At 43.0% G+C, this 23,591-nt stretch overlaps 6 protein-coding genes and 1 non-coding gene across 7 annotated transcripts; 3 read left to right on the top strand and 4 right to left on the bottom strand.

The window, feature by feature from the left end:
• Positions 1–2,511: 2,511 nt before the first annotated feature.
• Positions 2,512–3,441, bottom strand: LOC131281117 (protein seele). The gene has a single exon (XM_058310369.1). It carries the CDS (start codon positions 3,359–3,361, stop codon positions 2,735–2,737), a length of 627 nt encoding a protein of 208 aa, XP_058166352.1. The 5' UTR covers positions 3,362–3,441; the 3' UTR covers positions 2,512–2,734.
• Positions 3,442–4,548: 1,107 nt separating this feature from the next.
• On the top strand, positions 4,549–5,971 carry LOC131282354 (26S proteasome non-ATPase regulatory subunit 14). Its single transcript, XM_058311794.1, has 3 exons — positions 4,549–4,878; positions 4,960–5,555; positions 5,626–5,971. Exons 1-3 carry the CDS (start codon positions 4,701–4,703, stop codon positions 5,785–5,787), a joined length of 936 nt encoding a protein of 311 aa, XP_058167777.1. The 5' UTR covers positions 4,549–4,700; the 3' UTR covers positions 5,788–5,971.
• Positions 5,972–6,091: 120 nt separating this feature from the next.
• On the bottom strand, positions 6,092–6,163 carry Trnad-guc (transfer RNA aspartic acid (anticodon GUC)). Its single transcript has one exon. It is a non-coding gene; the product is annotated as a tRNA-Asp (tRNA).
• A 6,370-nt stretch (positions 6,164–12,533) lies between these two features.
• On the top strand, positions 12,534–13,867 carry LOC131292697 (nucleoporin Nup35). The gene has a single exon (XM_058320848.1). The coding sequence runs from the start codon at positions 12,614–12,616 to the stop codon at positions 13,679–13,681; it is 1,068 nt and encodes a 355-aa protein (XP_058176831.1). The 5' UTR covers positions 12,534–12,613; the 3' UTR covers positions 13,682–13,867.
• A 107-nt stretch (positions 13,868–13,974) lies between these two features.
• On the bottom strand, positions 13,975–16,998 carry LOC131282514 (phospholipase A-2-activating protein). Its single transcript, XM_058312000.1, has 3 exons — positions 16,747–16,998; positions 15,117–16,670; positions 13,975–14,869 (listed from the first exon to the last, which is right to left on the bottom strand). The coding sequence occupies exons 1-3, from the start codon at positions 16,881–16,883 to the stop codon at positions 14,134–14,136; spliced, it is 2,427 nt and encodes an 808-aa protein (XP_058167983.1). The 5' UTR covers positions 16,884–16,998; the 3' UTR covers positions 13,975–14,133.
• A 496-nt stretch (positions 16,999–17,494) lies between these two features.
• Positions 17,495–19,418, top strand: LOC131292637 (UDP-galactose transporter senju). The gene is made up of 4 exons (XM_058320843.1): positions 17,495–17,809; positions 17,882–17,999; positions 18,091–18,277; positions 18,350–19,418. The coding sequence occupies exons 1-4, from the start codon at positions 17,716–17,718 to the stop codon at positions 19,148–19,150; spliced, it is 1,200 nt and encodes a 399-aa protein (XP_058176826.1). The 5' UTR covers positions 17,495–17,715; the 3' UTR covers positions 19,151–19,418.
• A 433-nt stretch (positions 19,419–19,851) lies between these two features.
• LOC131293287 (uncharacterized) lies at positions 19,852–23,591 on the bottom strand. Its single transcript, XM_058321367.1, has 8 exons — positions 23,544–23,591; positions 23,291–23,464; positions 22,540–23,207; positions 21,699–22,473; positions 21,115–21,622; positions 20,299–20,558; positions 20,026–20,240; positions 19,852–19,954 (listed from the first exon to the last, which is right to left on the bottom strand). The coding sequence occupies exons 1-8, from the start codon at positions 23,589–23,591 to the stop codon at positions 19,852–19,854; spliced, it is 2,751 nt and encodes a 916-aa protein (XP_058177350.1).

Raw genomic sequence — 23,591 nt, 5'->3', positions numbered from 1 at the left:
AAAAACAATACAAAAATAAATCAAACAATAACTTTTTCACGGCTCCGTGGTGGGTCACTCGTAATATCGGCCGGCCAGAGCTAAACGATTACGAAGTTGTAAGACACGTTTATGGGTCAAGTAAAATTAATTAAATCAAAACCAATCATCCGATCGTTTGATGTCGGCCTGCGGTGGTTGTTTTCGATTTGGTTTGGTTATTCCCCACAGCGCCCCATCGAAGCCACTAACACACCTCAGCCAGTAACTATTATTGAGGTGTTGTTTTGTACCCGAAACCAATATGTTACAATGATGTATGTTACATGAGCGATTGATGGATTGATTTTTAGGTTATTGTTGATGCTAGTTTCTTACCTTCAACGGCCTTTCAGCTACGGTGGGGAGTTTTTTTTGTATTTTATATTACACTTTAGGAACTATGTCTAGGTAATACTTAAAATTCCATCCCCTATATCCTAACATGATATCACTACTTAACTAAACCACATTAACTTTATTTAATTCACCTTCGACACAAGTCTTTTTTCTTTATACGACTTCACACAACTGAAGAAATTGTCACTCTTCACGCGCACAACACGTTGTATTCCTCTTTAGTAACGCTTATCTTATCATGAATCGATTCATGTGTTATAAATTATAGTCCACTGTTTTCTACCACAATCGATACCGCAGGTATCACACATTTTGAGAAGTTTTGCACAGAAAAAAATGTCATACGAAGTTGCAAAAATTTGGCCAATTTTAAAAACACGATTTAAGGTATGCTCAGTTTGCGGAACAGAATTCTCACAAATTGTAATTGCGTATCTAAAACACACTGTCCTCTACCACGTTTGAAAATCCTCTAGCTTCTCGCTCGGGACCTTAGCCGCTTCGCTGCTTTGGACAGATGTTTTTCGCATGACAAACAAACTTCGACTCATCACTGCCACGATGCGCTCGGTGCTGGAGCCGCCAGCAAACACGAGGCCCCTAGGCTTGTTGGATGATAGGAATTTTTTTATGTGGCGCTCGCAAATCGCACGAACACACAAACGTGCAAAGGTGAGGGCTAATGTGTATATGGGGGGGGTATGTTTTTTACTGAATTTTATTTTTTTCTTTTCCAAACCTTGTAATGAATCTTCACGATTACAAATCAGCGGTGATGGGCCCCCACGGGGTGGTGTGCAGTTAAACGGGCCAAATTATACACGCGACCACATACGCGCTACCGGCCGCGAACTGCGGCACGCGATTTGCCGACGTGGACCATGCTCGAAGTTTCAGAAGTGCTGGAACCATAGTATACCGCTGATAGTGATAATGTAGATAGCCCGAAAACGTGTAGATATTGGATCAAGTCTAGCAATAGTGTACAACAACCACAATCAGTAGGTACATTTTGTAAAATTCGTAAGTTAATTCATAAAAGTTTGCAATATACGATTAGGGTGAAGCAATGTTGTCAGCAGGCGCTCGCAGGCACTTCACTCGTTTGTAATGTTGAACCTGCAACCAAATTCAACTAAAGGCAGATGCTGCCATTCACCAGCTTTGTGCAGGATCGCTTGCAGTGGGATCGTTTGCGAAAATTACCGATTACCCCATTCTATCTGTCTCGCGCTTCGTCGTCGAGATGCAATTTCCCATTCACCAAAAGCGAACCGAAAAACTACTTGCATAATGCAGTCCACGCTGAAGACTAGCTGACATTGGTTTTTCCATGAATTTTCGTCTTTCCCACCAAGCAGTGCGACTGAAAATGATCGTTGTCGCACCCGCCCGACTTGTTGAATCACTTACGAAGGTCCAGTAACGGAAATATAGTCATAACCATTTAAACAACCCGACCATTTTCTCCTCTGGCGGAAAAAACAATGTCCAAGAGATATTAAATTCCTTTCTCCAAATTTTAGTTCTCAGCTTATGATGGATTGCTCGAAAAGCTCCTCAAGGGTACAGTTAAGCTGTAGAGTGAAATTGAAGCATATTTATGCTTCATTGTTATACTTGTTTTTCTCAGCACATTTATTAAAAGTTGAATCAGATTCAACGCGATGTTTTAAAAGGTGATTAATAAATCAAACCACCAATCCTTCAGTTCTTTCAAATAATAGTATAAACGTAAACAATTAGTTCTGTATACATAACGAATAGCAACCCAGACTGGAATAATTAAATCACGAAGAGCACAATTAAGAGGTAAATCAAAATTTTATGAATTTTACATTGTTGAAATCAGCGACATTATTATAGCAAGTCTATGTTCATCTCTATTAACAGAATTATGAAAACTCTAGAACCGTACAAACGTAAAACCCGTTATCGATAAGCAGCACATCAGTAGCTCGAGCAAACTCTTATCAGTGCATGTAATCGTTCCTTTTATCGGAGAACAATTTTTTCCACATGTTTTGCCCGACTGCAATTGAGTGACAACCTCCGATTACTGAATGGTGTTACTAAACCGTAGTAAAAAAAACAAAACCCTCCAAAATATAGAACCCAGTAATACAATTTAAGTAGCTATATTTCGTACAAAAACTTTATTCTTGTGTTTCAACTCTGTTGTTCTCGCTATCATTTACTGAAGCTTAATAAGTCTATGTCCTATTTAGGTACCCTTTTGAATGATTTAAGGATTAACAATGAAGGATGTAACTTTGATTCGTTACTTTGCACAACTTCTTCACTAGCTTTCATGGTTCTATGCATAGGAATGGTGAACGTCTTGGACATCCCGTCTCTACAATTCCTCATGGGCCTCTTCGCTCTCCTCATACTCGTACTCATCGTCGACCGGTTGCTCCTTGCAGTATTTAGCAACCTGTGAACATAACCGAATGTCGGTATCCTTTACGACTTCCTCCTGGAACATCCGGATGATATCCTCATCGTAATTTTCCACGATCTCCAGGCAAAGATGCTTCAGGGTTTTATTGAGGTCTCCCTCTTGCACGAAGTTAACGTGGGCCATGTCGGGGTTCATGCCACCTTCCGTCATCATCTTCAGCACCACAGGGCGGCCAGTTTTCTTGTAACGTGCCTTGGCGTAGTCGTCCATACGATCGCACACCGTCTCCATCATTTCCGTGAGGTACATTTCCGACTTGGCGTAGAGGATCTTTTTCTTTTTCTTCGATTCACCCGTGGTATCGAGCCGGTAGTCGCCTATTTCCACCTTTTTGTTCGGATCCACCTTGGAAGCGGCCAGCTCCATCTCTGCCATCGACGCCTTGCACACGAGGCATTTCAGTTCTTTGCTCTCGATCGGTCGTGCAATATCGCCAACCTGTCCATTGATCGCGGCAGGTCCGAGAACGATCGTTAGCCCCAGCACACCAAGTAGATAGCAGCACAAATCAGTCTTCATTTTTGCGGGGGTTTTCTTATCTATTGACGAACACAGATATTGTAAAAGGTTGAATGCTACTAGTAGATGGTAACTGTCGTTATGCTACTGAAAAAGGATACTGATCAAATAATGGACCGAATGACTTATATCAACCGGTTTCTGACGAACATTATCGCTTCGAAATGAAAATAAACACGTTTCTCGTCTCTGATTGGTTGATTCTATACATTGAACGGAACTGACAGCAGCGTTGCCAGCATCGGCATTTCAAATCAACTCCAGGGTTAATTGAACAATCTTCAAACACGTTAGTCACAACTAGAAAGAATGGCTTAAATAGTCTATTTAGTAATAAATTTGTTAGTCTCTAGGCCAGTATAAATATGTTAATAATCTTAAGTAAAAGATTTTTGAAAACAAATGATTTTTGCATGTAGCTCAAGGTTACTTTTACAAAGCTATATACAGAAGCAAATGTTGCTTCGTTAACGAAACCTTGATTGTGACATGATTGAACTGTCATTTTCGCAAATAGTGATGGGGAAATTGAATCCCTACAGGGATTTGAATCTTTCGATTATGAGAACCGGATCTTCGAATCCGAATCCCAATCCGTATAAACGCACAGTCACGCCAAAGCGTTCTCTTTTGAGGCGTCCCGCAAGTATAAAGAGAATTGTTTTACCCTACTTTTCAGAAGTCGGTTTACGCCTAGATTGCATAGGAAATCTGCTGCAAAAGAAGGAATAAAAGAATTCTGAAAAGAAGAGCGGGCAGTTCTGAAGAGAATTCTTTTACCTTAAAATAACGCTAAAATTTCTCGTTGGGATCCTAATCTGGATCCCCAGAATCCGATTCAGAATCCGGTAAAAATGGTCTGGTCCTGATGAAATGGGTTTGGTTGGGTAGAACAACTCGGATAACGGACATTGTACTGTATTTCTTTGTAAAAAAATAGGTTCCAGGAATTTTTCTAGAGACTATCTTGCAAATTAATCTTTGAGAGTCGATTCAAACAGTTTAGGATCAAGTCAGAAACGAATCAAATCGAGTCCCAAACAAATCAAATCTGATTCGAATCCCAATCGAATCAAATCTTTAGTATCTGTCAGATGGGATTCGAATTTTTTATAATCCGTCTAGGGATCGAATCTTCGAATCTTTCGAATCCTGATTCTGCCAACACTAGTCGCAAAAGAAACGAAAGTCATCGGTTTCTTCGTTCCGCAGCGAATGCATTGAATTGCTATTTCATCAACTGGTTTACTCGAAGCATACATTCCCTCTTGCCATTGTGTGCTGTAAAGTGTGGAAAGTGAATCAACTGTAGTCAGTGAATTACATCTTCTTCGTTAAAATGGATCGTTTGTTGCGACTTGGAGGAGCCATGCCTGGACTAAGTCAAGCTCCGCCACCATCGGATGCTCCGGTTGTGGACACAGCAGAGCAGGTCTATATTTCTTCACTCGCCCTGCTGAAGATGCTTAAACACGGCCGTGCTGGAGTCCCGATGGAGGTCATGGGGCTGATGCTGGGTAAGTTAAAGTTGCACATTAGAAAGCTTTAGGATATACGTTTTGTTTACGCCCGGCTTGCGTCTTTGTTATCCTTCGCAGGTGAATTTGTTGATGACTACACTGTGCAAGTCATCGATGTGTTTGCGATGCCACAGACTGGAACCGGCGTGTCCGTTGAAGCCGTCGATCCCGTGTTTCAGGCGAAAATGTTGGACATGCTAAAGCAAACCGGCCGTCCGGAGATGGTGGTCGGATGGTACCACTCGCATCCGGGATTCGGTTGCTGGTTATCCGGTGTTGATATCAACACGCAGCAGTCGTTTGAAGCTCTGTCCGAGCGTGCTGTTGCCGTTGTGGTCGATCCCATACAGTCGGTCAAAGGAAAGGTGGTCATCGACGCATTCCGCCTGATCAACCATAACACGCTGGTACTGTGCCAGGAACCACGACAAACGACGTCCAACTTGGGTCACTTGCAAAAGCCCTCGGTGCAAGCGTTAATTCATGGTCTCAATCGTAACTACTACTCCATTAGTATTAACTACCGCAAGAACGAGTTGGAACAGAAGATGCTGCTGAATCTACACAAAAAGTCGTGGATGGATGGGCTAACGTTGGCCAATTACGAAGAGCACTGCAGCATCAATGAAAGCACCATCAGTGAGATGCTGGAACTAGCAAAGAATTACAATAAGGTAATCGAAAAACAATGGCCTGAGAATGAACTGTCTTATTAATGAAAATCGTTTCTATTTTGCGCAACAGGCTCTTGAGGATGAGGAAAAAATGACCCCCGAGCAGTTGGCGATCAAGAATGTTGGCAAACAGGATCCCAAGCGTCATCTAGAGGAGAAGGTCGACACGCTGATGTCCAACAACATCGTCCAGTGCCTTGGCGCAATGTTGGACACGATCGTGTTCAAGTAATTGGGGAACCAAGCACACTACAGCTCACTAAAGCATACAATTACGGTTTATTTTTTCGATTCAATAACTTCCTTTCGTTCCATGTGTTGTGTTTGTCTTTTGCGGGAAAACGCAAAAAGATCAGATCTGTGTATCTGAAGGGAAAAGACTACATCGGAGAAATTAAAATCATATTTTATAGGTACTTATGATTCTGCGTTTTTGTGCCTTTTTTTAGTGATGACCCATGGTAAAAGAAATGTTTTATGATAGGAGTAGTTTTACGGACATAAGTTTTGAAATTTGGGAAAAACAAAAAAATATTCTCCCCGACGGGGAATCGAACCCCGGTCTCCCGCGTGACAGGCGGGGATACTGACCACTATACTATCGAGGATGTTGGAGGAGGGGTTGTTAACTAGTTATTTAGACGACGACATAACTTTCGAACAAATGTAAAACGCTTTGCAATATCAAATAGGTAGGAATTATTCGTAAAATACATTTTATAGAATACAAGGTTATATTTACTATTATTTATTCGAGTGACAACCAACGAAAATTAATATTTTACAAAACATCAAAATTCAAAATAATGATCGCTTGTGATGGCAACACGGTCTAGAGTAGAAATTAGTGATGGGAAAACTGAATCCCTACAGGGATTCGAATCTTTCGATTCAAATCCATTCTGAGATCCGGATCTTCGAATCCGAGTCTCAATCCATCATATCATGCGTGCCTACCAAATTTACCGATTTTTCATATTATTTGTTACTTTAACAATTGTACAATCAATGGTTGAATTGATCCAAAGGCTAAATCGAGCTTTTGAATGGTCCCCAGGACCATCTGGATCGCTATCGCTATCCGCTCCAAGGGGGAGCTGTTTCATTTCAGTTCCGAGGAAACTACCCACCACTATGCGCACAATTTGAGAGAGGAAAGAGAACTGAAAATTCTCTCGCAAAATCGCAAAATCTCTCTTTCGAAGAGAAAGATTGCGCATCGGGACCTTTCGAACTCTGCCGGCCTGGGATTATATGAAAATGACATTTTGATGTTTTCGAAGAGTATCGGTCGACCGGGCCATGACGCAGTATTAATTTCTCCAAAATTGGAAACGATGGATAAGTCTTTACTTCGACAAAGTTGTTGGTCTGCAAAAGACCTTTCGTTTGAGGGGTCTGTCGTAAGAATCGGTCCACAGAATCAAAAGTTATAGGCAAATTGGCTGTTTCGGCCATTTTCCCATACAAAATCATTTCGCAAGAACTAAGCAGCCTGGAAAATCTAACTATCGTTAAAGTTGTGTGTCTTGAGCAGACCTTTCATTTGAGGGGTCAATCGAGAAAATCGGTTCAAAGAATCAAAAGTTATTAACAAATTGGCAATTTTTTGCTTAATTGGCTATTCGAAGTATTGAGTACCTTGTTCCACCGGAACCGATAGATTTCCGAAGCTTTTCGAAAAATAAATTTTCTCAAAAACTAGATAATATAGAATGATCTATTGTTAGACAAAGTTGTGTGTCTTGAGCAGACCTTTCATTTAAGGGGTCACATGTACAAATCGGTTCAGCAGTTATAAAGTTATTAACAAATTGGTTATTTCAGCAGAAAATACCAACCAAGGTTTCTGCACCTACGCCTCAGAATTTCATAAACTAAGAGCTACCGAAGAGTCTTTGTTGCACAGAGTTATCAGTCTTTAAAAGACCTTCCATTTGAGGGGTCTGTCACTAAAATTGGCCAAGCCACTAAAAAGTTATTGAGAAATTAGTTGCTTTAGCCATTATTTACAGTTGTGACCAAGGTTTTTGAAGCTTGTTGATGCCAGTTTGGCGCGAGTTTCGTTCGTAGTGGTGGGTAAACCAAATCCCCAAATCCGAATCCCAATCCAAGAACAGTCGGAACAGTTTAAGTAGCGTATACTATAGTGCTCCAACCTGTTTTGAAAGGCCTGGTACCAACGTATTTGGGGGAAAGGATAGTGGTTTGGGGTCCGCGACAGCCGAGCGGTAGCGCCGGTTAGAAAATCGGCCCATGAGCGCCGGGGCTCACCACTTCGACGGCGTGGGTTCGAATCCCAACCGAGACCGGACCCTCCCCTGTACGAGAGGACTGACTATCCACGTACAACAGGGAAACAAGTCTCGTACGCCCTCGACGGGGCAGGCATGACCAAGAGGTCGTTACGCCAAGAAGAAGAAGAAGATAGTGGTTGGGTCTGACGTGCATCGGTAACACACTCGTAATGGAACGCTCGAAATTCGTTGTTTTTCAAAGGAGTACAATGGTACAACAGGATGCCGAGAGAGATTAAACAAGCGCGAAATCTTAGGGAGTTCATACGCCTATGTGCCGTATTCGTGAAGAGGGTTGTCAGACGCTGTGCTTGCAATGTATTTAGTAAATGTTGTAGTTTTTGAGCCCGTAGTATTGCATTTGTCAACATGGTCTTTGACTATGATGATGATGAGTAAAAAAATGAACAGGGACTTTTTATTTTTATTATTTAATTTAACTGAATAGAATGAATTAGTCTACATAATTTTGAGACACGCGCGCGTAAACGAGGACAATTGGTGGACATGGCTGTACGGAAAGAACTAATAGTATCTACGAGGGTTGCCTTTTAAGTTTCGGGATTTGGAAAAACTGGTGATGCAATCTGTTAATTAACAATTTTATCGTAAAGTTTGACGTTTTTGAGGTATACGTTCTCAGAACGTTTTGACATACGAACGCTATTTGTGTTGTTAAAAAAATGTTAAAAATGTCATTCGATACGAGTCTTTTTTGAGAGATCTTCGCTTCTTCAGGTGTTGAAAAACGTTGAAATCTCTGTTTATTTTTTACGTACGGGAATTAAAAGAAGTCATTTGGTGCTAGATCCAGGACTATATGGCGGATGACTCATCAAATCGATGTTTTGAGTACTCAAAAATGCAGTTGTTTGAGCCGATGTGTGAGAGCTCGCATTGTCGTGGTGACGGGTGATCCGTCGACAGCGGTGGAATTTCCTGATTTCTTGGAAGACAACTGGCAAACAAATGGTTGTGTACCACTCATAATAGACTGTTCTGCGTTGTTCTAGAGGTTTGGTTGCGATATATCCAGTTTTTCCGAAAAAACATGCGACCATTTGCTTAGAAGTGCTTCGTGCGTGAACAACTTTGGTTGGATTTGGCTCATCTTGAAACACCCATACAGTCGATTGCAGTTTAGTTTCGGGTTCATTCGCGTAAATCCACGACTCATCACCTGTCACGATATTAAAGACGAGTTTTGATGCACCACAATCATATTTTTCGAGCATTTTTGCCGACCAATTGACACGAGTCTCTTTTTGAGAGATTGACAAATTTTGTGGAATCCAACACCAGCAATTTTTTTTGACAGTTAAATGTTCATGCAATATTAAGTATGTGCTGGTCCCAGTAATACCTAAGGTTGTCTCTATCTCACAAAAAGTCACATGACGATCTTGTAATATCCGTTCACGCACAGCATCAATTGTTTTCAGAACGAAAACTGATTTTGGACGACCTTCACGAAATTCATCTTGAAGTGAACTCCGACCCCGATTTAATTTTCCAAACCATCAATAAATACTGATCATTGATGGAGCTTCATCACCAAAAGTTGAATTAAGTTCATTCATGCAATACTGCTGTGTCAATTCACGTCGAAAGTTGCAAAAAATAATCGCATGAAAATTTCCACGACCCAATTCCACAATTTGGCGGACATTGACACTTTAAACATTTTTTTAACAACACAAAAAGCGCTCGTATGTCATAACGTTCTGAGTACGTATAACCTCAAAAACGTCAAACTTTACGATAAAATTGTTAGTTGGTAGATTGCATCACCAGTTTTTTCAAATCCCGAAACTTAAAAGGCAACCTACGTACACATCTCGCTGTAGTTGGGTCCCTTTCTGTTTTTGACAGTGGCACCACATTATCAACCAATGGTAATTGGCGGGGGAACTACAAACAGAGCAGAAATATCCTCTTACACTCCGGAAAGTGGTGCCTCGTTAACCTTGGGGGACTCGGCGATTTACCTTTCAAGGTGAAGGGACGAGATCAGGTCCCGTAAGTAGCACTGGTGGGTTTCACCACACTATCAATCATTGATAGCTGGCGGTGTTAATCAGAACTGTGCGAAAATACCTGCCCTACTCCGGAAAGTGGTCCCCTTTTGCTAGTTGGGAAATCTAAGATGTACCTCTTTGTGCAATAGATGGCGACCGTTGTATGAATGGAGCAGAGTTGGATGCGATTGTTCTGGAGAGTAATGCCCCAATGACCTCTCTCGTTTGATGATTTATATTCAATATCGCAAGATACTTTCGTCCCTCTCAAACCTATGTAGGGGTAAGCGGTGGGACTTATCATCATCATCATCATCATTAGCATCATCATCATCATGTAAACAAACCAATGTCGATCTGAAAATTGTTTATCCTAATCTGAATCCCCAGAATCCTATTCAGAATTCGGTAAAAATGGTCTGGTCCTGATGAAATGGGTTTGGTTGGGTAGAACAACTCGGATAATGGACATTTAACTGCATTTATTTGTAAAAAATAGGTTCCAGAAATTTTTTTGCAGCAAAACTTGCAAATCGCGCAAAAAACTCAATCTATGTCCATTGGACATTCTACCCAGCATTCGATTTGAGTAAACTTAAATCAATTACGTTGTCTCTAGATCGACTCGTTATGTGACTAATTCGACTCAAATCATTGTGAGTCGATTCAAACAGTTTAGGATCAAGTCAGAATCGCAACAAATCGAGTCCCAAACCAATCCCAATCTGCAAGGTCTGGCTTAAAAGACCGATTGACTCAATTTACAATACAGGGTTGAGGAGTTAGAATGGTTTTTACTGCACTTGGCTTCTGCTTGTGTCCGTGTAGTTACATACTGTCAAGCGGGATTTAAGTGCATTTCGTGTAAATTTCAATCTGGTTTAGGAGGTTCTTACCCAATCTGCAAGGTCTGGCTTAAAAGACCGATTGACTCAATTTACAATACAGGGTTGAGGAGTTTGAATGGTTTTTACTGCACTTGGCTTCTGCTTGTGTCCGTGTAGTTACATACTGTCAAGCGGGATTTAAGTGCATTTCGTGTAAATTTCAATCTGGTTTAAGAGGTTCTTATTTTTCTTCCTTGAATTGTATTTCTGTCAAAGCGAAACAGGCACGATGAGAATCGTAAATATTTGGTTGTTTATTTCATGCAGCTGACTATCGTAGCATCACAGATCAGTGTATTTTAAAGCATCCAATCGATACAATGAGCGAAGAGGGTGAAAAAATTAATCACAGTGAAGAAAACAACAACTTGCAAGAAGGTTCGGCAACAGCAGACGACACAGCTGAGGCAGAGGTAATGTTCGTATCATCGTTCGGAAGATTAACTCAACGCAGTGATCCCGCTTTCATCTTCAGCCATAATTGTTTGTATAACAATCTGTGTTTTTTTTTGTTTAACATCAAGGGAATCTTCGAAAGATCGAAAGAAGAGGTTTGAGCCAGTGGTTGGGGCATGGCTCATTGAAGAGCATTGACGCCCAAAGCCGCCTGGCTCTCGCAAAGCTCTTGCGCTAGAAAGCTCCTGTCAGAACGCATCAGCTGGCACCTACAAGACAACCTACCTCCGGTTAGCGGCCCGACGTCGAGGCCTCCGAGACGGCCGCTTCCTTCGCCGCCGTCAGAGGACTGCGGCTAGTCTCGTCGACTGTCACCTCCCGTACAGCGTCACTGCTCTTACTTCTGGAACGGCTGGTGGTGCAGTAGCCCGCCTCCTTGTTCCTCGGTTGCCTGCTGCTTCGGCTACGGTCCTCGGGATCGGCGCGAGGCTGTGTGCTGTGCAATGGTGCTGTGCTCACAACAACTCAACAACAACACACTCCGTCAACTCCTTCCGTCGTGAGGACGATTTGCCCAACAATGCGCAAAATCCACCCCAGCAGGAGGATGTTTCGAACGGACTCAACCAACTGTGTCATGCGCAGGGGAATCAAATGAAACACTTGATGTGGAACATCTTGATACAAAAGATTTGCATGAGGGCTGACCGCTAAGCAAAGGAATCATCTTCGAAGGGCCGACCGCAAGACCACCTGATAATTGGTGTTAACGCGTTCTTAGCGGAGGATATATCGAACGATGTCGATGCGTGACTGCCGATATGAATGTTGAATAATTTGTCCACCTCGATTGCTCGAAATGTAACAATTGAGTTTCTTGTTTTACTAGATTGAAAATAAATAAAAAAATCCGCAAAATCTTTTCTCAAAGCGGCTGTTGGAAAGTATTGGAATTAGCCTCATTTTGTCATTTTGTATTTTGACGTGGGTGTTCGAAAAAAGGAGGGACAATTTTTTATTTCGAATTTTCGAAATCCCCACTTTTTGACTTATGCGGTCTTTTAACCGTGTTATTTAGACGTCTTTTAACGGTCTTTTAAACGATTAAAAGACCACTAAAAGACGTCTTTTAAAGTGACGTTTGCAGCTTGGGATCAAATCTGATTCGAATCCTAATCGAATCAAATCTTTAGAATCTGTCAGATGGGATTCGAATCTTTAGAATCCGTCAAATGGGATTCGAATCTTTAGAATCCGTCTAGGGATCGAATCTTCGAATCTTCCGAGTCCCGATTCTGCCAGCACTAGTAGAAATGACAAGTTTACGGAAAAATCAAATGTAACGACAACAGATTCGGTCGCGAGGAAAACAAGCATCTACTTTGCATATACTCAAGTGTCGCGGGTTACATTTTTGTTAAAGATTTTTAGTGCTTCCAACATAAAAACTACAGTAAGCCATGGAACCAATGACACTGGGCAGCCCGAGTGGACCGGGAGGAAGCAGCGCCGGCTATTTACCCTCCTTCCTGATGGGTGATCCGCCGACCACGCCGCGTCCGAATACGCTCTCGCCGACACGGGGCCGATCATCGCTGGCCTACTCGCATGGAATGGCTGGATCACCACCGGAAGGGCTCCGATCACCGCCGATCCTACAGCAAAGTCAACATCATCAGCAGTACCAGGGCCAGTTTTCTTCTCCGTTCGTTCTGCCTCACACGCCTCAGGGCCACCAACAACAACAACAACCACAGCAGCACGCACAGCGATTCCTGCAAAACTCGACCGTTCAAGCGTCAAGCCTTGCAAATCAGTATCGGAATGAGTCGTTCGATGCAAACGCCAGCACGGCTGGACCGCCGACGCAAGGGTTATTCGACTCGTGGCGAAAGGAGAAACAGATGCTGCACACACCCGTCCGTGGTCCGTCTGTTCCTGACGTCGCCAGCCATAATCTGTCTTTCAACGAGTCGCTGCAGAATCAGAGTGCGTTCAATGCGTCCCGTGTCATGTCCCCGATACCGCACACGACGGATTTTAATCGCACCACTAACCTTCCGTCGCCTTCGAGTTACGAAATTGGTAGTAAGCTGGAGCAGCAGGAACACAGCAACTGGGTGACGGTGTTCGGATTCCCGCAGAACGCCACCTCAATCATCCTATCGCACTTCATGGGAATCGGAACAATTCTGGACAAGCAGCCGGCACTGCAGGGTGGCAACTGGATCCATTTGCGCTACAGCTCGCGCATCGAGTGCAACCGAGCGATCAACTTCAATGGGCGCATCGTTAGCCCGGGACTGATGGTTGGCGTACAGTATTGCACCGATTCGTCCATTACTGGCAAAGAGAATGATGCCGATGGGTTGGATAGATCCCAGCGGCCCTTTTCCCGTGTGCGCTCACTAATGGACGTGTCTTACACAGCCAAACAGCAAGAGAATGCCGTGGTCGGTTCACCGATTGCGGCGAAGCGATCGAACGGCATCGTTAACAAGGCGATGGACCTTTTCTTCGGATGGTAGTAGGCTCAGGGAATGGTTGAGTAGGCTCTGGTTTGCTTCCTACGGGCAGGCAACAAACTTTCCAGCAAACTTATGCACGACAATTGAAAACACAACATATTACGGGACAAAATCTGTGCTGGGGGATGGAAATTTATAAATTGTTTTTGAATGTGAATCTGCGTTAATAAAGTGAATAATGCTCGAAAACTGTAAATCATTGATTAATTCAAATTTACAATTGCTTAACCAGGATACTCATTGGAGGGAACTGCATTATCCTGAAAAATAATAGTTTAGCCCTTAGCTTCAATTTTTCATGCGTAGAATTTTCCAATCGTTCAAATCAAGATTTATTAAATTTTCGTAAAGCATAATCTAGATTAAAATAACTGAAAGATCCTTGGATAGCCTTCCTAATGTTGCCCGCTATACGCGCACCTTTTTTCCAATGCCAAGTCTTTTGTTTCCCTTCAGGCCAACAACTCGTACAGATAGCTTGCACATTCGTTGAGCTTTGCGAAGTTGGGCTGCTCGCTGCTAATGTTGAAGAGTATCTTGTCCGTCAGCGCACCGTTCGCTTTCAACGTATCGGCCACCGCACCCATCCCGGCTCCCTTGATGCTCAGCAAATTACCGAGCGCCTGGTAGGCCCGGTACGTCGCCTCGTTATCCGTCAGCCAGCTGAGCAGCTCCCCGATGGTACCGCCCAGCACCCTGCAGAAGTCGACGGACGTAAGCTTATCCAGTTGCGTCATCGAGAGGTTCAGGTAGAAACTGGCCAACGCAATTTGAAGGTTAGCACTGCCACCGCGGATCATGTTGAATCGATCGACGATCGCACGGATGTTTTCTACTACCACGTTGCGACCGGCCTGGTGCGCTAGCATGTTTGTGAAGCAACGGGCGGCCATCAGCTGGTTCGCCGGCAGGTGGTTCACATGCTGCAGAAAGGTGCTGAAGAAGGCTGCATCATTGAACAGTTCGTGGCAGGCGCGTGCCTCACGCACGATCAGCCGCGTTATGTCCATGATGGGGAACAGTTTCTCCGTCGGCCAGTTGGTGTAGAGAAACTTGAGTGCCGTCAGGCAAACGGAGTTCTGCTCGGGGGAGGACACTACTTCCGCTGCATACCGTACGATGTCGTCAAGTGTGTCATCCGACATGCGGATACTTCCGGAGGGGTCCTCGATATTGCTGTTCAATTCCCTACGAATACAATATTCTTTTATTGATGTTTACAGAATTTTAAAACCAATATTCACCAGGTTAAATTATTTCATTTTTTCAATCAATCAAAGTAAGCACAATAGTTTGAATGAATTGTATTTTTAGTGAAAAAAGCGAGAATTTTAATTTAAGAACCAACTATTAAATACTACTGTTAGAATAGTTGGTTGTTTTAAAACAATAGGTTAATGTGCTAACTAAAGTTCATAGCAATACGTGTACTTACTTTAGCTTTACTAGCACCTTCGAGAGATCTGCATTTTCCAGCATAACGTAGTGGTGATGGGGGAAGTGAGTATTACTTTTTTTCACCTCACTCGATCCGGTTGTGTAGCTAGAGCCACCGGTAAAAGGGTCCAAGTTTCCGGCCCCATTAGCTGGCTTGGCTGCGTTCGTTGAGAGCGAGACGTTCGGTGTTTGCGTGGTATAGCTCGAGCCACCCGTGAAAGGGTCCGTGTTGACCGCGTCGGGCCGAAACTGGGACGCTTCCGCCGACGAACCGGGCACATAACGAGACCCACCGGTGAACGGATCGTAATAGCTATTTCCTATCGCACTCGCCACCGGTGCATTGTCGGAGTTTTTCACAATGAAATTGGCCACCTGCTCGAGGTAGACTTGCGGGAGATTATGCTTGTGGATGAACCGCTGCGCCACAAACCATGGGTCCTCACCGCGGTTGTAGGGAAGCTTCAGATTGGGCGCATCGTCGGAGAGGTTGACGGAAAACACGTAATCGTACTCCCGCCCTTCGTACAGCTGCTTGCCGGTGTCTCCATCGCTCGCGCCCATCACGTCACCAACGCACTCCCACTTGCCGTTCGTCCACTGGTAGCAGAGAATCTTTCCGTTCGGGTGTCGCACGATGCGCGTCTGCCCGTCGCGGCCCTCGGAGAGCAGCGATTCGGGACCGGGCAAATCGTTCACATTCATGCCACCGAGTTGCTTGGCCGATTCAGATTGACGCACTTCGACCGCTACACGGTACGCTGCCTGGAGCTCATCGGAAGCCGCACGTTCTGCGCTGGCCGTAAATACTCGCACGGTGGCATCGCTAGTGCCGCTCACGATGTCCCCGTTGCGTAATCCCGCCAGCGCCCAAACGGATTGGGCCGGCATTTGTAGAGCCTCACCGAGGGCGCCTTCCTTTAGGTGCCACATGCGAATGGTACTGTCTTCCCCACCGCTGACGAATATTTCATCGCCCCACGCGTCCGACCGGGCAATGGAGTAGATGTAATTGCTGTGACCATGGAACTCCTTAACGCACTCGTACGTATCATTCCAGTAGCGAATGGTGGCATCGTTCGAGCAGCTAAGGAATCCTCCCTTCGGCAACGCACAAAGCCCCCGCACACAATCCTTGTGTCCCTTGAGCACCACCAGCTTTTCGCCCTTTTCGTTCCACACAAAGATGTTCTTGTCGGCCGAGCCGGTGATGTACTTGCCGTTCGCAAGGCATGCCACAGCCCACACGGCTGCCTCATGGCCGACAAGCGTCAGGTTCGTCATCGAACCGGGTGCATTGGTCCAAATTTTGGCCGTCTTGTCCCAGCTGCCGGAGATCAGTGTCGTCGCGTTGTGTCCCGCTGCCAGCGCACATACCGTTGAGGTGTGTCCTTTCAGCACCCCGATTGGCTCCGGGGGGCCAGGATACTGGAACACGCAGATCGTCGCATCGTTGCTTCCGGTGCACACCCATCCGTTCGCCTCCACCACCAGCACCGCGCCGACATAGTTGGTGTGGTTCTTTAACGTTGCCGTATCTTCATAACCATTGCTGAAAAAATTAATCATGAATCAAACCAGCTACCCATCGCAGCTTTTGTGTTTGGTTTGGATTTCCCAATGCGTACCCAGTAGCACTCCAAACCTTGGCGGTTTTGTCGCGGGAACCGGACACTATAAAGCCTTTCCCCTCGGCTACCGCACGCACGTCCAGCTTGTGGCCCGTCAGCTCGCAGGACAGCTTAAAGTCTTCTATTTTGACCATTTTGCGTGATCCGATTCAACTGCCCTGTTCCGTGCACGTCTCACACGATCACCTATTCTTCGTTCAGAGCGTTGGTCTAAATATCCGATAGTTCTGTGTCTTTTTGCGAAAGCGTACAACTGGTTCGCTTGGGAACTATGTTTACCTTTTTGCAATCGCAACACACAATATACCGCCAGCAATTTGTTCCGAACCAATTGAAAACTACCAACTCACTGCCGGCGACTGCAAGGGCTAGTGCGTTGGAGGAGGATAGAGCATATCGAGACTACTGCTTGGCTTATGAGTGCGAGCGAGAAAATTGAATAAACAGCAAAATCATAACGGAGACTAGCGCTGTCAAAAACAAATGTCACGTTAGAAAGTTTTAAGAAAATGAAAATTTTATGATTTAGAAAGTTTAACCTTTGGGAATATTTAACCTAAATGTGTAGTATGCTTTCCAGCAATAAGAAAACTTTATTTGCAATGTTTGATATGCGTCAACCAAGACCTCTGTCTTATTTGATCCACGACTTGTGTTCCAAAAGTTCCAATTTGGAACCGAATTCGATTTGTTTTCATGCCGTCACAACAAAACAGCAGCAGCAGTCAAGCAATCGAATTGTGTGCACCGTGTCCACAAAACAGAGGGGCTGTTGTAATTTTGGGGAGCCGCTCCGGTTACTGAAAACGCATAATGGATTGCATCGTTTCGTATTCGAAACAGAAGCCTGTTCCACCAATTCTGTAAAGTAAAGTAAAGTGTACAGTGTGCGGCACACTACTGCAATTTTTTAAAAGTATTAAAAAGTCAGTCATTCGTACGCGAAATTTTAAAGGTGACTTCACCATGAAAACTGCACGCATAAATTGGGATGAACTGTTTCCCAGCAGGAAGAGTATCGTGATATTCCTTACGTACATGTCCCTCTTCGTTAGCCAGGGTATGGAAAGCGTGCATCGATAATGTAATACCCACTATACAAACCCCTAAACTGATTCGTATCTTCCCTTAGGCATTCTGGTGACTGCTTCCCAGCGGTCCGATAACTCATACAGCTACAATACGGTACTGGTGGTGCTATTAACCGAAGCTCTGAAGTTGGTGATATCGGCGGGCCTCTACTGTCGCGAGTAAGAACAAATCCCAAAAGAAAATGTCGATAACGGCTAGGTTTGGCATGTGGAGCCTGTTTTATTGCAACGTTTTCTTCTCGTCCTTCAGGCATAGCTTCACATCTCTTATCTCGCGGGTGGTGGAAGGAAGTAGCGTACTGTTGTTGTACTTCGTTCCGGCCTTCCTGTACTGCCTTTACAATAACTTGGGATTTATCAATCTGTCCACGTTTGACCCTACCACGTACTACTTGCTGCTTCAGCTACGCGTCGTAATTACGGGCGTACTGTTCCAGGTATGGGTGTTATTTATGAACGCAAATGACTTGGTTCTCGGCTCACAAGAAAACCTTCTATTACATTTGCAGATTATATTTAAAAAATCTCTTAGCCGAAAGCAATGGTTCTCTCTTCTGCTTCTCACCGTGGGATGTATGCTGAAACAATGGAATTTCTCCCTTTTTTCATCCAACACAACCGGAGGAACATCGGATCAGACCGACACAACGCAGGTATCCGCAGCGGATGGCACGTTCCGTGGTAAAAACATATCCGGCTTTGATCTAAGCTACAGTGCTTTGCTCATCTTGGTTCAAACGGTGTGCTCCTGCCTAGCTGGTGTATATAATGAGTATCTGCTGAAAAAGAAAGGTTCCGATATCAATATCTACGTGCAGAATGTTTTCATGTACTTGGACTCGATCGTTTGCAACCTGTTGATACTAGTGCTCCAAGGCGATCCGATCGGTGCGTTTACGAGTGCCAATTTACGCGAAATAGCCAGATTTGAGGTCATCATCATAATGGTCAATAACGCGGCCATCGGCATTATAACCAGCTTCTTCCTGAAGTACATGAACTCGATACTGAAAACGTTCGCTAGTGCGCTCGAGCTGATATTTACCGCCATCCTCTGCTATCTACTATTTGCGATTCCAATCTATCTCAACACGATACTTGCGATCTTCGTGGTGTCATATTCGATCTATTTGTACTCGCTGAACCCCGTTGTCAACCTAGCCAATACACCCAGTGCCACCAAAGGATCCCTGAACGTTCCTCATCGACAGACGGACGATCGAAAATCGCTGCTAACTGGCGGTAGTCGGTCTCGAGCAAATGCTAGCGACTCAGAAAACGACGACGTCCTGCAGATGGAGGAGGTGTGATAGTCCGATCGGAGCCTGTATCTCCCCCAACATAATGACACGCGTATGACAAACACACCAATATTCCTATGATGGAATCATAGGGATGCACCTAGAATATATTCTTTATATATTTATTGCCTTGGTTTGTCACAGACAAACAATAAAGAACAAAACTTTTAGAGTAAGGTATTGTTTGCTAATGTTAACGAAAATCACACAGACAGAGAATGAAGAACCAACAGATAAAAGTATTACCGATGCGTTACATATAATTCATCAATCATTTAAATTGTTTTACTGACGGCTTTAGGAAAACCCTCCAATAGTGGAGCATACAATTTCGGTTTGTAGTTCAAAAAGGCTCGATAAAATTATAGGAATCGTAATTATCGTTTCTCACCTGTTTTTCTTTTTTTGATTTTGATACTTTACTGACCAGTGCACCAAGTGTTCATTTTCGAATAAAAAGAAAACATTGATGAATATTTACCGTTTTGTCTAGTTTTATTCAAATAATTCTTGGAACTTGGTTAATAACGAACCATGGCACATTGTATAGTTGAGAATATAAATGGGTATGTTTATATAAACAGTTCTTTTTTATAAAACAGAAAATTCTAAAACCGACTTCTAAGCAGTTAATTTCCCAAATTTATAATAATTAGAAAAAGAGAAAAAGTACATAACATAAATCAAATGCAAAAAATAGGTACAAAGAACTATGCTTTGAGAGATTGCAAAAATTTCTTTGTCATTGTTACGACTCCACTTTTTGAACCGGCTTCAGAAATGTAACATGGATGGTTACGAAACAGCTGTCTCCTGAAATTAAATGAAACAGAATTATTAACTAGCAGTTAAAGACACAGTTGACACGGAGCAGGAAAACTTACAATTTCGTTCGAGTTTCTTTGGACAGTTTTTCCACCCAGGGTTTAAGCAACGTGAATATTTTGGAGATCATTTTGTTTTCGTGCGCCTCAGCACTGAAATATTGTTCGAATACTCTATCCCCGATGCTTCGGGCTACATTAAAACAATATTCATCCATTTCTACTATGCCTCCCAAGTGTCCACCATGAAATGTTTGTATGTGGTTTAAAAATACCTAAAAACAGTACGGTTTTGGTGATATAAAAGTATTATGATTCGTTTAAATTACCCACCTTTGCTTTAAAATAGCATCCCTTTTTCAGAATATACTCGAAGAAAACACTGGTGACGATTTCATGGAATGCCTCTGGACTTTTAGAATATACTATGTTCAGCAAAGCTTCCAATTCTATTGAGAATAGGGTGTTCACTCCATAATGCTTTACAATGTGCCGGGTGTCGGTAAGGCGAGGCAATGACGAATGCTTACTGTACAGTTTATTGAAAGAAGTAAGCAATAGTTTCTTCTCTGATAGTAAAGATGTGTCCACATCTGAAAAAGGTAAGATTAATTTGAATACGTTATTCACTTTCAAAATATACAGAAACTACTTTGCTGAATTATTCATTCTTGCTATTCAATCATCAATCTTATGTTAAACTCTTCTTTTTAATGATTGAAAGAGATATCTATGCGACCATTATTTAATTGAAACGGTTCCATAGTAAAGACACTATATTACGGTTTGATCTTTTTCCAACTTCTTGCATTCGGTGACGATTTCGTTCAAAATTATTTCCAAAACCACGATACAATGGTCGTAATCGTGTGAAAATACGAATTAATGGATTTACCCAGTTGGATCATGCAGCTCAAAGATCATGTATTCATTGTTCTTCACTATGAATCCATAATCCGTGAAGCAAATATTTTGCATTAGGTACCAGTAATTTGTATCTCCGGTACTTTAAAAATCTACATGTCTTTTATATTTATTAGATTTGCTAGAATCAGCGTAAAACTTGTTTGTCTTCAATCACCAACCACTACATCACAATTACACAAACCAATAAGTAATTTATAGACTTAAGAAAAATGTTTAACTTACCTGAGGTTGCACTAAAAATGGTTTGTTCTGCATATTTTGCCAATTTCTCCAGCAACTCCTGCTCCACCGTAAACTCCGTTGGTAGTATCTTTTTCAATACGGGGTTTTGCCCGAACGGTTCAGTTAACAAAAGCATATCGCAAACTGTACTCACGATATGTTTGCTGACATCGAATGCAACGTCGTCTCCATTAGCATCCAGCTGGGCACAAAGATCAATAATGAACGCTTGTACCTGTTTGCCAAACCGATCGGAACCGTTTTCGCAAAACTGGTAGTTATGATTTTGCAGCAAACTCGCAACCTGCGCGAAGAGTGTATTTTTATACAGTCGATAAAATATTGCGTTTGCGTTCTCACTGAGATTCATTTTCTTCAGCAGCCGCAAATCTTTCGCTAGATATTCGGCTAGTGTGAACACATCGTAGGAGCTGTTGTTAATTTCCAACAAGACGCACAACTGAGTTATGGACGCGGTGTAATCTTCCATTAACTTTTTATCGATACCCTGGCAAATGGTAGATAAGTAATTATTGTTCGTATCTAGTTCTAACAGTCTTAAATATGCTAAAAATTCAACTTACCACATTGTATCGTCTCAATCGGCTACGTGTGTGAAAGAATACCGTATAAAAGCGTTTTGTAAGTTCACCCCAAATGTCCTCCGAAACATGAACGATCGTATCGAATCGGTAAATGGCGGTTAACGTTCCAAGCAGCGTAGTATAGTCTGTGGCTTTCGATGCAACTGGTGAAAGGGTGTTGTACAGAACTTTAATATAATATTGCTCGCAATTTACACCGGCTACGCTGTACAATTCCTTATCCTCAGGATTGAGACAAGTCAGTAATATTTTGAACACGTTCTGGTCCTCAAACACTACGGTCAAACACTCTGGGTAGAAGGACACAAAACTGTCCAGCCTCATTCGTATAGTACTCCAGTTGACCGGGGCTGGCTCATTCTGTGGTGGGGTTATTCCTGCCTTAATGTCTGCCATCAGCAACTGATGACAGAATGTTATCATATACGCGATGGTCTTGGCACCAAAGCGGTTGCCGTCCTCCAGCGGGAGGACTTCCTTTAGAAGCAGAAAGAGATCGTCAAACTGCTGAAAGAATCGCTTCTGCCATATTTTTTCGATTAAAGACTGCAGAGCCGTTAGAGGGTATTCATATTGGCCGTAAGCTTCGACTACTGACATAATTATATTGTCTTCTACATTCCTCGCCTGTACGTTTTCGACAAAGCGTGCTTCGAACAGGTCTATAGCTGCATTCATCGCAGTCTCATTGGTACTAAACATACTCAACGCGATTCTTTTGCTAGCCTGATCGCTTAGTGTGCTTTCGGTAACTCTACAAATACATTAAATTAATTAAATTTTCCACTTCATGGTAGATCATCCTGCTTTTACAAAATACCTGCATGCGTGGTATAACAGTTGCAGCACGACGGATTCGGTCGATTTCAATGAGCCCATGATGCAAATTAAAACACTCTCTCTGCTCAGAATGTATCTGCCAACATCTCGGGTGATTGTGGAGGTTGTGGTGTCGATAAAGTGGCTTTTAAGATATTTCAAAACTGTATGCGTGGTTTTCTGGCTTTTTAGCGATAGTATCTCGTCTAATAACTCAAGTTGTTTATACTCTTTTATCAACAGAGAAGGATAAGACGTCAGCATCTTGCAAATGTGATCCGTTAGCGGTATCAATATCTCGACAAATGCGAATCCGGGTTTCACACTCTCGAGTAGAACCAAGCAAATATTATCACCAGTTTTGCATATTTTCTTCAACTGTACTTGCTCCTCAGCATTACGGAACAGGGATGGTCTCTCTAGGGTTTGTTTGATATCGTGCTGTACTTTGCAAAGGTTTAGTAACATGATGGAGGCAAAGTACGCCCCAGCCATGATGCATTCGTCCCGGTCGCTACTACAAAATGCCACAAGCAGTCTTACCGTCTTGTTCAGCCATTCATTCCCGGCGAGTATCTCCTGCCACGGGCGAACGATGAGATTTTGTAAGAAATCTTGAAAGTTCGAAATGAATATCCCATCTCGTATGAATTTTTTACAATCGAAATGCTACATATAGAAGAGAAGTATAAAAGGAGACAAATATTTCAATGCTGTTGATGTAACTGCTGATTTTGGTTCATGTGCCTTACCGCTCGGAAAATGTTGTCCTCTAGTAGCGCATTTATGTTTCCATCCAACAACACTAAATCTTCTTCATTCAAAGTGTAGCTGAATCCCGACATATCGATGCACAGCTGTAGAATAGATAGGGATCCACTGCGCTTTGACTGCTCCCAAAGTTGACGCCATTGTTGAACTATGTTCTAGGAAGTGAAAAACACGAAACATTATCTTAGCTCATACAGTTGAAAATCAATGATCTCTCGATGGGAAATACATTACCCAAACGTTCGATGAACCACTTGAAAGCTGATTATATAGATTATCCAT

This window comes from Anopheles ziemanni, chromosome 2, assembly GCF_943734765.1.
Source record: "Anopheles ziemanni chromosome 2, idAnoZiCoDA_A2_x.2, whole genome shotgun sequence".
In the NCBI taxonomy this organism is placed as follows: Eukaryota; Metazoa; Arthropoda; class Insecta; order Diptera; family Culicidae; genus Anopheles; species Anopheles ziemanni.
Note: the sequence above shows the minus strand (reverse complement) of the source record. Positions and strands in the feature narration are given on the sequence as shown.